Source organism: Eriocheir sinensis, chromosome 12 (genome assembly GCF_024679095.1).
Source record: "Eriocheir sinensis breed Jianghai 21 chromosome 12, ASM2467909v1, whole genome shotgun sequence".
Classification (NCBI taxonomy): domain Eukaryota; kingdom Metazoa; phylum Arthropoda; class Malacostraca; order Decapoda; family Varunidae; genus Eriocheir; species Eriocheir sinensis.
The window spans coordinates 23,537,108-23,552,078 of record NC_066520.1 but is presented as its reverse complement, the minus strand read 5'-3'; the positions used below and the strand labels follow the sequence as shown (position 1 = coordinate 23,552,078).

The 14,971-nt window shown below is 48.0% G+C and overlaps 2 protein-coding genes across 2 annotated transcripts; one reads left to right on the top strand and one right to left on the bottom strand.

Moving 5' to 3' along the window:
• Nucleotides 1-184: 184 nt before the first annotated feature.
• On the bottom strand, nt 185-9,504 carry LOC126997660 (chymotrypsin-like elastase family member 2A). The gene is made up of 10 exons (XM_050858889.1): nt 8,635-9,504; nt 6,573-6,639; nt 3,285-3,403; nt 3,040-3,164; nt 2,529-2,686; nt 2,024-2,186; nt 1,464-1,733; nt 795-951; nt 466-592; nt 185-334 (listed from the first exon to the last, which is right to left on the bottom strand). The coding sequence occupies exons 1-10, from the start codon at nt 8,731-8,733 to the stop codon at nt 276-278; spliced, it is 1,344 nt and encodes a 447-aa protein (XP_050714846.1). The 5' UTR covers nt 8,734-9,504; the 3' UTR covers nt 185-275.
• Nucleotides 9,505-9,759: 255 nt separating this feature from the next.
• Nucleotides 9,760-14,866, top strand: LOC126997662 (betaine--homocysteine S-methyltransferase 1-like). The gene is made up of 8 exons (XM_050858891.1): nt 9,760-9,924; nt 12,031-12,160; nt 12,321-12,439; nt 12,534-12,725; nt 12,861-13,020; nt 13,543-13,713; nt 13,855-14,083; nt 14,318-14,866. Exons 1-8 carry the CDS (start codon nt 9,913-9,915, stop codon nt 14,409-14,411), a joined length of 1,107 nt encoding a protein of 368 aa, XP_050714848.1. The 5' UTR covers nt 9,760-9,912; the 3' UTR covers nt 14,412-14,866.
• Nucleotides 14,867-14,971: the final 105 nt, after the last annotated feature.

Genomic DNA, 14,971 nt, shown 5'->3' with positions numbered 1-14,971 from the left:
CTTCTCGCATTGATGTATAGCCATGTAATAATTATTGAAGGAATACAGAAAAGAATCTTACCCGCCTAGATTAAGTCTCTCTCTCTCTCTCTCTCTCTCTCTCTCTCTCTCTCTCTCTCTCTCTCTCTCTCTCTCTCTCTCTCATCGCAAACTTTTAGGGAAGATGGCACATTGATGGAGGATAAAATGTCTTCACACAACATGTATTTTCTGCTTCGTTACTGCATCAAAGCTTTTCTCTGTCTGAAGAAAATGTCCGTACAGAGAGAGTTTATTCAGACCGCCGGGCAGGTCGTGGGCAGGCCGATCTTAGAGCTGATCCATGGGAGGTAGTCTGGCGAGGGAAGGAAGCTTGTTACTAGGTTCTCTTTTCCATTAGCAAAGAGATTATGCACACACAGACAATTGGATGTACAGACACTTCACCGGCGAGGACCCAAACGACCCACAGAGCACGATACTTACTGACGACTCTTGTGTAGACGCCGGCCACCCCCTGCTGGGCACACACACTCGGGCCGAAGGACACAACGCCGATCAGCTCCCAGTGACCACCCTCCACCTCCGTCATGAGCGGGCCGCCGCTGTCGTCCTGTAGAGAGAAGGTCAGCAGGAGTTACCCTTACACCTTCCTGCCTGTCTCTACTCCCCTACTGCATGAAAAAGAACCTTCCTGCCGCAGTATACCTCTCACCATGCTACCTATCAGTCTTATAAACAGTGCAAATTCTTCTTTTTTAACTCGTGGAAACAGGCGTCTCTGCTAACGAGGTGAAGGTGAAGGAGTGACTCACAAAGCACGAGTCCTTGTTGGTAGCCGCGGCGCAGATCATGTTATCGGTGATGATGCCGGCCTCGTACTGGTCCCGACACTTCGTCAGCGGCACCGGCAGGAGCTCCACCATCTGTAGCACGTCTGCCTGCTCCCCTGACACGCTGGTGAACCCCCACCTGTGTAGTGCCGAAGGGTCAAGAATATATACAGGAAACACACACACACACACACACACACACACACACACACACACACACACACACACACACACACACACATAATTATCCTCACTCTTATTCTCATTATCATCAGTGGTTGTAATAGCATAATACACATACTGACAGAATAACAACATACAGACACACACTTCATATTCTTATCTTCATTAGTAGTTGCAGTAGTGGCAGAAGCAGTAGGAGTATAAATAGTATAGTTGAAGAGCACAAGTAGGGGACATAGTGATAAAACAGTCGTGCTTCGCTATGGGAAGGGAAAAAGAGACATCAAGGCATCCCAAAAACCAGATTTGAGTATTATTTCTCATCATCTTCCTCAGTCTGTCTCCTTTAATGTGGAGCAAGCAGTCTGTTACGAGCATCTTTTGTTATATTATCTCTACTCCTTGGCTTGATTCTCTTATGGCGTCAGAAAACAATGAAATAACAAAAAGACCCGAGGAGGAGCTCACCCTAGCGTCGTGACTCTCTGGGCGGCGTCCGTGGTGTTGGGGGCGGGCGGGCAAGCGGGGGCGATGCCTGGGGACCTGCCGAGATCGAGGGGCGCCGCGAGCTCCACCAGGCCGATGTCGTTGTTCTTGGAGTTGCCGGCGCCGTCGTAGCCCTCGTGGGTGATGACGCGCGCCACCCGCACCACCCGCGTGAAGGGGGTCTCGTCGGGCACGCTGCGCTGGTGCTCGCCGAGGACCACCGTGGGCAGGGCGTTTCTGGGCAGCACCGTCCTGGCACCCAAAGACACGGAAAGGGGCATGAAAGTCTATCAGATGTCGTAAAGGGATCAAAGAACACGTCATGCAGTTCTATTAATTTTCTATACCAGTACTTTTTCATGTAGAATGATGTCTAAATATACACTGCAGGTTTTGGAAAAGAAACTATGGTATGTCGACGTCATATCAGCAGGAAATGAAAACTGTCTGGAAGATCTATGTAAGGAACTTGTGTGGCGGGTTACTGGCAGGGCGTATAAGGCATTGGGAGGTGTGACTGGTAGGAACATCGGCGGACTCACCCGTCGATACAGTGGGCGGCGGTGAGCACGAAACGGTCGTTGATGAGCGTGCCGCCGCAGAGCCCTCCGCCCGGCAGCACCAGGAGGGCCATCCACGGCCACTCGTGGAGGTTGGCTTCCTGCCCGCCCACGATGCGAAGGACGGTGCCGCGGCGACCACACCCTGCAGATGATAATAGCCAGCCGTTGCCCGAGATAACCTGAATATTATAACCTCTGACCTTTCGTTAATCAGGTTATAAAATGCGCTTTAGTGGTTACTGGACGATGTGAATTTTTTTAAAGTAAAGATTGCAGCTCAAGGGCTTAAATAAACAAAGGAAAGAACCCCGCTGGCACTGCTCCTATAAAAGAAAGTGGAGATGAGTGGCAAAAAGACAGGTCAATTTCGTATAGTTAAAACTCTCCCAGCTCCTCTTCTCCTCGGGTTGTTCTGGCGGCACATAAGACAAGTCAATCAAACCTCTCTGGGTGTGGGTTTCCAGAGTATAACAAGAGGGCTCACTGCAAGAGGACGTTGGCGGGGGCGTGAGCGGGGCGATCAGCGACGTCACGGCACAATACACCCCCCTCTTGTCAGCGTTGAGGCGCCACCCACCCCAGAAGTGAATCGTCAAGACGTGGCTGCCGACCGCACTCCGAGGCCCTTCGCTGCCACAAAACCTGTTAGGAGAATGCAAAGGAGCGCTGTAGGGTGTTGAGAAGGGGTTTAATGCACGTTGGAATGCCACAGCTAAATACTTTCCATGAGTTAGACGTGAACTTCTCTCATCTCCCTAACTAACTCGACGAATTAGGGCCCATATTCAAACATACTAGGGTCTAGACACCTACATCTGATATGGCTTTCGTAGAGATTGTTATGAGTATTTTTAAAGGTAGTTCTATGAGCGTAGTGGTAGTTTAACAAGGCTTCTGCATCATGAACGTGAAAACTAACATGAGAAGTCGACTAATCTCCTTTGTGGCCCTCGGAAATAGTTGTTGTGATTGCAGAAAGCGTCTCAGAGTCTCACCGTTCGGCCTCCTGGTTATTTAGAGTCTGCAGGGCGAGGAAGGCACCGCTGGAACACTCAGAAGAAGCCTCCATCTCGAACAGCTGGCATTGTACCTGAAGAACCGCGCTGGGACCATCCAGACTCTGAAAACAAGTCAAACCAAAACTAACCAACTAAAAAATCATTCTTCATCGTTTCAACACACAATGGAGAATCAGTAACTCTGGGACTTCATGTCTAGGTGTATAGGAAACTGGACTCACGTAGAAGTTCCATCGGCAGTAGGTGTAGGGTTGGTAGGGCGCCGGGTAGCCAGGGCTGAGGATGATGTGCGGGATGCGGGAGGTCACTGGGTAGGTCGAGCCGCACCGAGCTAGCACGCCTGCACGACATCAGCGTTGGTTAGTGGCCGCGACGAGAACGAGAGAGAGGAGAATGAAGATGGTAAGGGGGTTGGAGAGAAGGAAGAAACGAAAAATTTAGTGATACGAAGCAGATACAAGATCGAGGAAGCAGATAGAAGAGAAGGAATGAAAAAGAGAAGCTATATTATATAAAGAGAGATAAAAACGATGGAAATAGAAGAGAATGAGGATGTTAAGAGGGACTGGGAAAAAAGGAGAACGATAAGGAAAAATGAGTGAGCGATACGAAGAAGATACAAGGTTGAAGAAGAAGCAGATAGAAGAGAATGAATGAAAAAGAGAAGCTAGATTATATAAAGAGAGATAAAAACGATGGAAATAGAAGAGAATGAGGATGTTAAGAGGAATTGGGAAAGAAGGAAAACGAAAAGGAAGAATGAGTGAGCGATACGAAGAAGGTAAAAGGTTAGAGGAACAGTGGATAAAGAGAAGATATAAGGAAGAGATACTAGATTACATAGACAGAGATATAAAGATGGACAAACGAATAGACAGAGAGAATAAAAAGAATAAAATAAACAAACAGAAAGAGATAGAGAGTAACAATCACAAGACCAGACAACGATGACAAGGAGGAACAGCACATGACATTTAGCCTTGAAGTTTGAAGATATGATTAGCGTCAAGCAGATATAGGGAACGGCCGGCACCCCGCTCTTGAACGCGAAGTAAAAAATTAATGCATTCAAGAGGTGCAGAGATTGTGGTGAAAATGTTAAGTGCGAGGACGAACACACAAACACACACACACATATAAAAAGGAAAATGAAAAATGAAAGGAGAATAAAAATAAAAAAGATGAAGAGCAAAAGAGAATCAAGTAAAGTAAAATACTAACAGAATAACATGAAATAATAACACAGGTAAAGGAAAGAAAGAGAATAAAGAAAAAAGATGTGAAGATAAAAAATAAAATGAAGTAAATTAGAATAGGATAAAAATGAAATAATATTCGTGACTCGCTTTCCTCATTTCGAGTTCGCGTGTGGCCGGGAGCTTCCTGCTATTGTCTGGACTTAATATAATGAACGCAGTGTTACCGTAGTAGTGTTGCATCACTAGTGTGTATGTCCGGTGTACGTGTGTGTGTGTGTGTGTGTGCTATTGAGATCGTCCGTGCAGAAATAATTATACATAGAAAAAGTTTTGATGTGGCAACAGTGGCGCCGAGGAGGGACCAACCAGGGAGATTTAAAGGAGGAAGAGGAGGAGGAGGAGGAGGAGAAGGAGAAAGAGAAGGGGACTACCATGCCTTTTCCTCCTCGTCCTCGTCCTCGTCCTCGTCCTCCTCCTCCTCCTCCCCCTACTACTACTACTACTACTACTGTTTCGAAGGGAGACTGAATGAAAAAAAACAAAACAAAAACATACAACCACAAGGAGGAGGTACACTAAGTTCGGGAAAACAAAGATGATGTTTCGACTGATAATGCGAGAAAAAAAAGTTGCACTGAAGGGGTTTTTAATGTCAGTGAAGTGGTTGTCGAAGTAGAAGAATAAAAAAGCGCTGATAGGAAGATGTCGAGTCACTGATAAAAGGGACGTTGTAGTTATATATTATATACCAACTATGAAAGTCTATGGTCATTATTTTCGCTTTCGGAGGTCACAATAACTATTTCCAAAGGCCACAAAGGAGATTAGTCGGGTTCTCATGAGTGCTTTTCACATTCACAGCGCAAAATAAGCCTTGTCAATCTATCACTAGGCTCATATAACTACCCAAGGACACACTTACCCACAACAACCTCTACGTAATCCTTATCAAATGTGCAGAAGCCTTGTCAAACTATCACTAGGCTCACAATACTACCCAAGGAAACACCCATCCACCCACCCACCTACAACAACCTCTACGAAAGCCTTACCAAATGTGCAGCAACCTTGTCAAGCTATCACTAGGCTCACAAAACTACCCAAGGAAACACCCATCCACCCACCCACCTACAACAACCCCAAGGAAGGCCTTACAACATGCGTGTGTGTGAGCCGCGGACTGCATGACAACACGGGAAGTTATAGCCTCGTCAGACGCTCCCCTTCCGCGGCCTGAGTTACCAAGTGCAGGTAATGAGAGGAGCAAGTTAAGCAGCCACCACGTGATGCATTATACGGCACATAGCAACAGGGGGTAAGACAACAGCAAGGTCACTAGCCAGAGGGGGAAATGATAGGACAAACAGAAGGGACGGACTCAGTAGTTTCTCAAGAGGCAACTAATGAGATGGGGACGCGTTACATAAGCGGGGTTGTGTATTCTTGAAGGAGTTTAGGACTGGGTGCATAGGGTTCAGCCTGTTCCCTTCTCTCTACACAACGCTCGAGGTCGCTGCATGCTTCGTCACGTTGCTCCTGCCCTGCCCTGCCCGAGATGCATCACGTGGACTAACTGGGCATTGATAAGACCTCGTGCAGTGAGTGGTTTTAGACTTTTGACAGTACGAGAGTGCGCCGCCCAGTTAGTCTCGCGTCGGAGTGGCCATGTAACGGTATATTAATGTAGAGTATGGGTATAATATCATATCAAAACGCCTCTCCCTCCGAATTTGACCTCTCTGTTGTCTCTCATTCTTTCTTCTTTTGCTGGAGTCGTGCCTATATTTTTTTTCCTTTTCCCCTCGAGCGTTTTTTCTACATCCTTCCATTCTTCTAGTTCTTTATGTAACGTCTGACCCCTTTTTTCAGCTTCTTTCCCTTCTATTCCTTTCTATAAATACTATTGATATATTTTGTTTTTCACGGAGGAGGCTTGTGGGACCCCTTTTATCAGCTTCTTTCCCTTCTATTCCTTTCTTTAAATACTATTGATATATTTTGTTTTTTCAGGGGAGAGGCTTGTGGGACCCCTTTTTTCAGCTTCTTTCCCTTCTATTCCTTTCTATAAATACTATTGATATATTTTGTTTTTCACGGGAGAGGCTTGTGGGACCCCTTTTATCAGCTTCTTTCCCTTCTATTCCTTTCTATAACTACTATTGATATATTTTGTTTTTTCAGGGGAGCAGCTTATGGGACTCGGGTGAGGGTGGCTAAAGGGCAGGTCGAAGAAGTTGTAATAATAGGAAATAAGTGTTAGAGAGGAAGGAGTGCAAGGGACATCATATCACCCTTCAAGGCGTCACTTACTGCTGCTATGCGGAGGAAGGGTGAGGCCGGGGTGAGCTTCCTCGTCCCTCATTATCGCTCCCACACTCTGTAAGAAATAAGAGACATCAATTGAATCTCCATCCCATATCGACCTTCCTTCTGGCTACTCTATTTTATTTTACAGGAGCAATAGTCGTGTTTTTTTATGTTCTTTTGGCCTTGAACTGTTTCCTTTGCTGTAAAAAAATCCTCCTCCTCCTTATCATCATCATCATCATCGTGTTATCAAGTCATGGAGAGGCGTCATTCCCTTCCTCTTCCTCGTAAGTTCTCTAGCAATACGCGATACACAACCTCCTTCCTCCCTCTCCTTCTCATTCTTCGACATTCCTCCTTCATCTCTCTTCTGAAAACACGTGATCGCTGGGCCGCTGACCTCCAAAGATCAGCCATTTTTCGTCCACTTCAAGCAAAAATGTGATTCACTAATTCCTCTGCTCCCACTCCATCTCATTCTTCGACGTTCCTCCTTCACCTCTCTTCTGAAAACATGTGATCGCTGGGCCGCCGACCTTCACAGATAAGCCATTTTTCGTATCCTTTCTAAGGTGCATAACCAACCACTTGACTTTTGTTTTTACTGTCCCATCGAGAGTGCAAAGCAGGCGAGAGTGTTAATAGCTGGGATGGAGTATATAAACAAACCTTTCCCGAGTGCCTGAAGGATATGAGTCAACCTTCTCAAACGTACCGGGCTCACATTACGACTATTATCCGGGGCCACACAGAAGATTAAATGGGTTTTCATGGAAGGTGGGTGATTTTCCCGTCCAAGATACAGAAGCCGAGCAAAACTATCACTGGGATCACAAAACAGGCCGTGGAAATCCCAGCATCTTCCACGAAAGGCTTTTCAACTAGGTGATCTGAGGTGCCGATACTTAAGGATACGGACTGTGACTCGTGAAGACTTGCGGTAAGATACAGAAGCCGAGCAAAACTATCACTGGGATCACGAAACAGGCCGTGGAAATCCCAGCATCTTCCACGAGAGGCTTTTCAACTAGGTGATCTGAGGTGCCGATACTTAAGAATAAGGACTGTGACTCTGAAGACTTACGGTAAATTGGACCAGAAAAATAAACAGTGGCTGGAGGAACTTAGGTAGACGTTAATGAGAATATCAATAGGTAAACACAGCTATTCCTTGTCTGATAAGAAGTATAGGTGATTAGAGAAAGCGTCTACTTGAGAGATCGTTTGCATAAGGAGGACATACACTACATGACTGAGACCAGGGAATAGAACAGAACAGAGCATTGCTATATAAAAAAGAATTATAAAAGAAATATGAGAGGATAAAATCAATAAAAAGGGTGTTATTATAAATGGCTAGGCAGTGGAGAGTATTATAATCAGATGAAGATAGATACAAAGGTTTCTTTCTCTCATTAAAGTATCGTAGAAAAAATAAAGGAAGTCGATCTCGAGAATAAAAAGGAGTATTGTTATTAAAGCTTAGTCTATGAAGCGAACACTAGCTGAAGAGAGTTACAAACGTTTGATATTCTTATAGGAAACTACGTAACTGATATTCATAACGTTGTACAAAGGGAAAACAGGATAGGGAGTCACGGTATAGGCGGTGTGTGGCGGGAGTGGCGGCAGAGGGCGGAGAATATGCACTGAGACGCCTTGGCTCCTGACATCTGACGTTTGTTTACATTTAAGACAGACAGAAAGGGGACTAACTCACATCATATCGGCAGCAGCCCCTCCCATCCTTCTCCTCCTCCTCCTCGACCGTCTCCACTCTCCCCTTCCCCCCCCCCCCCTCCTCCTCCTCCTCCTCCTTGTCCATCCCTCCCTCCCTCACCTCAGCCTCCTCTTTCTCACCCTCCCTTTCCCCTCTGCCCCCTTCTCAGCCCTCGGTCACCTGTCCCTCACCTTCCCTTTCCCCCTCTTCCTCCTCCTTCTCCTCGTCCGTTCCTCCCCCCCCCCCCTCACCCTCCCTTTCTTCTCATCCCCCTTCTTCTTCCTTCTCCTCCGTTCTTATGTTCTTATGTAAGTAACCACCTCTATCACAACACGGCTTATTTACCTTCGTGAGTGCAAGGAGAGTGAGGAGAGTCAGGACGAGGCTCTTAGTTAGGGGGCGTTCCTCTGGCAGCATCGTTCGGGAGGTTGCAATTCGCCCCATGGTGGAGGTGAAGGACCCTGAAGACCATGCGTTGTGCCTCTTCAGTCTGATACCTTGGGCCACTTTAACTTGTTACTTCCTCGTTCAGTTCAGTCGATGGGGTGAGGTCTAGCCTTAGTAACGGTACTTCTGGCACTAATATTTCCACTGTTGGTTCTGCTCCTGTATTTTGATTTCTCTTATATTACAGGTTTCATATAGGTTATTATTTATTCACGCTGTTTTCCTTACTGAACAAAAACTTGCCTGTGAGATCGTTCGGATTTTCCCCAGCAGAATCTCACAAAGGTCTTCCCTGAGTGTTCGTCTTCAACTTTCCTATTTTCTTCTATGTCTCATTCTTCCCGTCCTTGTCTTGTTATTAATACTATACCAGACAATGCAGCATGGGCGCTATGCATATCCCGGTACAGTTCCATATCATTACCGTAACGTACACTCTTCTAACGGTAATGTATGGAGCGATCCCTGTGGTGAATACTGTCGTTGTACGTTGAATTTATGCATAGGAGATGATCTTTTAGGTGAGAGGGCACACTGATGCTGTTTATGGATGTTCTGATGCTCCTTCCTTTCCCTTTGAGGCACCTTATGTTGGGATACGCCGTTGATAACCCAGTTTATGCTATGGAGTGTATCTTTCAGGTGAGAAGGGGCACTGACGCTGTTTATGGAGGTGCTGATGCCACTCCCTTCCCCTCTGAGGCACCTTATGTTGGTATCGCGGCTGAGAACCCAATTTCCAACACAGTGCGCGGAGCTGCTGTGTCCCGTGTTACCGCTGGGAGCTGAACTGGACTTGTTTCCGGTCATTTTCCAGGACGACCCGCACCTTCCTCCTCCTCCTCCTCCTCCCCCTCTCCTTCCTCTCCCCTAGTCCCGTCACGCCCACTACCGCTATCACCCTGCACACCGCACGCCGCACCAAAGCAACGTGATCTCTCTCTCGCTCCCCCGCTGTCTAGAAGTTACTGGCAGGAATGAAGCGTTCGGTGTTTCATATATATTCCAGAGAGAGTCAGTAAGAACGCTTAGTTTTGATCTGTCAGGGACACGGACAACACTCCCTGCAGCTCCCCGCCGACCACGTGACCCGCGAAGTAAACAAGCCTTGTCAGCGCGTTTGAAGCCTTGGCCTGCACTTCATAGCCCACGAGACGCCAGGCCGTGCAAGAGAATATGGGAAAGAAGGTAAGGGCAGAGGCGCATGATGACGGATCAAAACATAACACTGGGTTGGATTCTCCTTTTGTAAACTTTGTAAATGTCGATCCCTAAATGTCTCTTTGCGATTAATAAGAATGCTTTAATGTTGGTTGTCTCTCCCCTTCGTCCCTGTAATGCAGTATAACAACATATCCTTATCCTCTATACTATCAAGAATCAGCCCGTTTCTTTCATGGACTAAGGCGAATTTCAGGCGATTTCCTTTTGTGGCCACGAAGAGCGAAGATCGAAGAGTCACCAGCGTTAGTATAGACACTGACTCTTAACTTTGACGGGCTGTAAACCCAACACCTTTTGATATTTTACAGAAGAAACCGGTGCCAATTAACTTGACCTCTCTTCTGGCCTTTCGTTCTTATTTTTTTATTTATTCGTGGGAGCGTCTAGAGGGCTTTTTGTTGTTTTTGTTCTTTGCCCTTGAGCTGCCTCCCTTGCTGTAATAAAAACCTTCTTATGTGCCACCTGATACCCATCCCACAGGTCACGAAACAAGAGTATGTGTTGGGAGGGTCACAGGGTGGCTAGTGCAGCTGTGTGGAGTCATGAAGAGACTGATCAATTCTGTATTCTTAATTAAACGTATTGGCACATCAGTTAGCCGTATTTAAAGCCTCTGGTATAAGTTTCCTGGGGTTTTCATGGACTGTTTAATGATCCTAGTGATAGTTTTACATGACTAGTGCAGCTGTGTGGAGTCATGCAGAGATTGATCAAGACTATTATTAAACGTATTGTCACATCAGTTAGCCATTTTGAAAAGCCTCTCGTATAAGTTTCCTGGGGTTTCTCATGGACTGTTTAATGATCCTAGTGATAGTTTTACATGACTAGTGCAGCTGTGTGGAGTCATGAAGAGATTGATCAAGACTATTATTAAACGTATTGTCATATCAGTTAGCCATTTTGAAAAGCCTTTGGTATAAGTTTCCTGGGGTTTTCATGGACTGTTTAATGATGCTAGTGATAATTTTACATGACTTCTGCATCTTGAACGGGAAAATCACTCTTGAAAACCCGGTTAACCTTCTCTGTGAACTTAGGGAATAGTCGTATTGGGAGTCCGAGACGTTAAGAATATTGACCATAGTGTAATTCTCTATCGGGTAAGGGGGTGGATAGGAAGGTAGCGAGTCTTAGAGGGATATTACAAGACACTTTCGCTTCTCACATTATCTATTTCTAAAGGTCAAAGAGGGGGTCAGCTGGGTTCTAATGAGTGTTTCTACAGGTTCATGGTACAGAGGAAGGGTCACACTATCACCAGGGTCATAGAACTGCTCCTGGAAATGCCCACAACTCATACGAAAGCCTTGTCAAATTAGTGTTCTTGGGCGATGAAATGTCTTATGATACGACCCAATGTCACACGATGGTAAACTAATTTCGCCTCGGTCTGTAGCTAGTGCAGTGAGGGGAGGGCGTGCATATCTACAGTCCTGAAGAGATATGCCTACTGGGTGAGGGAAGGAGATAAGAGAGTAAAGGGTCAGTGCCAAATGATAAAGTAATTCTGCCTCGGCCTTCCTCATGTTAGGGTTAGGCCTCTCCGGACACAACCAGATAGTACAACCGGCCGAACACACGGAGGCTGCCTCATTACGTAAGATCTGCGCTCCTTCGCTCCTTCCTCCCTACAGCCCCAACACATAATTATGTGCACGTTCGTCACCGGGCAACAGGCTGGCGGCACAAGTGGTCAGGGAACACATGTGGTAAAGAAATAATTGCTCTATCATCAACATTGGTATGCAAAGCTGTGCCCGTACCGTGCAAGGAGGTTGGTCTGAAGTTAATGATGATAAGTTGTTTTTGCCATTTCGAAGGATTAGCAAAAATAGAGTACATAATTATGCATAAAAGAAAGACATTCTGTAATTCCTTTGCTTCTCCATATCACTTCCGTATCCAACCATAAAGACATCTTCATATTTACGTTGTGGGACCAGCGTTAGCATACAAATTTACTGTCTTTGAGGAGCTATAAATCCAACACCAGGGATATTTTACAGGAGAAGCTGGTGCAGATTTCTTATCCTCCATAATAAGGTATAACGCACCCACACCCTCCAGGGTCTGCTGGAGCGGCTGCAGGAGGGCGTGGTGGTGGGCGATGGCGGGATGGTGATCGCCCTGGAGAAGCGCGGCTACGTGCAGGGCGGCGCCTGGTCCACCGAGGCGGCCGTGGAGCACCCCGAGGCCGGTGAGGCGCCGCAGGCAGGGTGGGGGCGAGCTAGCCGCCCGCCCTCACATCCCTGACAAGATGAACATTATTAGTGTTACGCATGGAAATAACACTGTGTAATTAGGAAGACGCGTGATGACCCCGTCATGACACAAAACACAATTTCTTTACCGAACAGTGAAGCAGCTGCAACGGGAGTGGGTGCGTGCAGGGAGCGACGTGGTGACGACCTTCACCTTCTACTCAAGTGACGACAAGCTGGCGCTGGGGGACGAAAGCGTTCGGAAGAACTTCACGGTGAGCAAACCCTAGCCGATTGTTTTATTCACCGGTCAGACGTGTGCCTTGACGTGACCTCAGCTCTAACCACGTGCCCGTCTCCGTGCCCCAGTGCCGCCAGATCAACGAGGCCGCTTGCCGCATCGCCCACGAGGTGGCCGATGAGGGGGACGCCCTCGTGGCCGGCGGCATCACCAGGTGTCCCGTCTACGTGCAGGGTAAGGGCAAGGCCGCCGTCCAGGCCCAGATAAAGAAGCAGCTCGAAGTTTTCGTCAAAAATAAGGTCGACTTCATTATCGCCGAGGTAAGTGGCTGCACCCGGGGCTGTGGTCACCCGGACGAGGAGTGACAAAGCGCCATGACATTGTTTCTATATTCTGTGCATTTGTGTGTCCCGTCGTGGAGACATGAACGCGGAGTGACCAAAGTTTTGTTGCAGTTCATTTTCCACATAGAGGAGATGGAGTGGGCCATCGAGGAGGCCCTGAAGACGGGGCTGCCAGTGGCCGCCACGCTGGCCATTGACGAGAGAGGCGACCATGCCGGCATCCCTGTGGGGGAGTGTGCCGTAAGGATGGCCAAGGCTGGAGCCCAAGTCGGTGAGTGGACCGGCGGAGGATGAGCGAGTGGAGGGGGCGGCATCATGCTGGGGCTGCCCGTGATGACGGTGGGGCTTCGTGGCGTCTGAAAAGATAAATATCTCACCGTATTTTTTTTATTTATTTCGTGAGTGCAGGGAGGCAGGAGAAGCTTGAACCTTGAAGAGCCTGAAGGAACTGAAGGATTACCACTTTGGGCTTCTTGCACCGAGCCTCGCCCATGGAACACTCATCTCTTGGCAATATAATGAAATAAAAATATTATAAGGAATTCCTCAAACCGTGTTACAGTACCCACCCGCAATACTGGCCGCCCTTAGCTGTTAGTTCGCTGCCCACTAAGGAGAATAATAATCCTGGCAGAGAGGGAACACAAGCGGGGAAGGTTCAGCACACGCCGCCTCCGCAGAGATAATTGTACTAAACATTTATTACCTAGTAGGGAGTCTAGTCTGGATTATCACTGTTCCTGCCGGTGCTCATGTCTTGACCAGTGCCTGACCCTGTCTTGTTGACCCGCAGTGGGCGTGAACTGCATGTTCGACCCTGACACGACGGTGAAGACCATCAAGATCATGAAGGACGCCCTGGACGCGGCGGGACTGAGCCCTTACCTCATGACGCAGCCCAACGGCTTCCTCTGCCCCGGGGTGGGCAAGATGGGGTACCTCTCCTGCCCAGAGTATCCGTACGGTGAGTGGCGCGGCGGGGCAAGCAGCGGGAGAGGAGGCTGGACGGGGCCCTGAGGACATGAGTCGTGGCCACAGGGAGGGCTGTTAGGGCACCGTCCCTACAGGGAAGCGGCAGGAGGTAACCTGACGTGTCCCCCAACAGCCATGGAGCCGCGTCTGGTGACCAGATTTGACGTCCATCGCTACGCCCGCGCCGCCTACGACCTCGGGGTGCGCTACCTCGGTGGCTGCTGCGGCTTTGAGCCCTACCACATCCGCGCCATCGCCGAGGAGCTGGCGGAGGAGCGCGGCAAGCTGCCGCCGGGCAGCCAGAAGCACCAGCCGTGGGGGAGGAGTAGTGAGTTCAGCGATTTCAGCTTCATCAAGAAAAGGTGAACCACACTGTTACATCGTTATTAACGGTCGTGTGTGCAAAGCATTCTGTGTGCACGGAGACACGAAAAACAAAGGTCGAGGTGTGTTTGTGTGTGTGTGTGTGTGTGTGTGTGTGTGTGTGTATATAATTTTAACCCTGTAATTTGGACAGCTAACCTTTGCAAGCGTCCAGACCACATATTGGTTGTAAACGCTTGGCGGGAGTGAGTCACACGTGCGGTGCCTTGCAGGGTGGGACGCGAGTACTGGGAGAACATCGTGCCCAGCTGCGGCCGCCCCAAGCACCCCCTGAACGACTACGACCCGCTGCCCGAGGAGGACTAGCGGTCAGGAGGGCTGCCTGATGGTTTTGGCTGGCGGCGGAGGAAAGCAGTACACCTTCAGGGAGCCTCGCTGGGGCCTGGGCAGGACGGCAGTGACGGGGATCCTCCCTCATGCCTGTTGTTTTGACTGTAAACAATGGAGATCTGCCTATGTAACGGGTCCTTTCTTCCGTTTTTCCTTGTTTGTTTTCCCTATTCGATTCCTTAGCTGTTCTGCGTCTGACTGTTTTGTGTTGCTCCAGTGTGTTTGTTTCCTTCTGTCCATTTTCTCACTCAGGCTCAAGGCGAATGACCTCTCCTGCCTATCTATTGTCTAAGGACGTTACCGGAAGCTTTTCTCGCTTATAAGTCACCGCAAGTCGAGAATAAGAGTTGAAATAAATGTAACAAACTAACAATGTAACAAAATAATGAAATAAAAGAAGAACAGAAGAAAAAAACTAACAACCATACATCTGAGCTTGTTTGAATAGTCAGATGGAGGGTTAGTGAGCAATGGTGGACACTAGAGACGAGGGTGATGGCTGACACTCATATTAGCAAACGTTTGTGGCTCTAGTT

What these genes read in the sequence shown, in the direction of transcription:
- LOC126997662 (XM_050858891.1), top strand. An exon ending in CAAGGCTGGAGCCCAAGTCG is followed by an intron (nt 13,021 to 13,542) that starts GTGAGTGGACCG and finishes GTTGACCCGCAG; the next exon opens with TGGGCGTGAACTGCATGTTC. An exon ending in TTCAGCTTCATCAAGAAAAG is followed by an intron (nt 14,084 to 14,317) that starts GTGAACCACACT and finishes GGTGCCTTGCAG; the next exon opens with GGTGGGACGCGAGTACTGGG.
- LOC126997660 (XM_050858889.1), bottom strand. Translation starts at nt 8,733, where the DNA reads ATGGGGCGAATTGCAACCTCCCGAACGATGCTGCCAGAGGAACGCCCC. An exon ending in CTCTCCTTGCACTCACGAAG is followed by an intron (nt 6,640 to 8,634) that starts GTAAATAAGCCG and finishes TATTTCTTACAG; the next exon opens with AGTGTGGGAGCGATAATGAG. An exon ending in CCCGCCAACGTCCTCTTGCA is followed by an intron (nt 2,187 to 2,528) that starts GTGAGCCCTCTT and finishes TATCATCTGCAG; the next exon opens with GGTGTGGTCGCCGCGGCACC.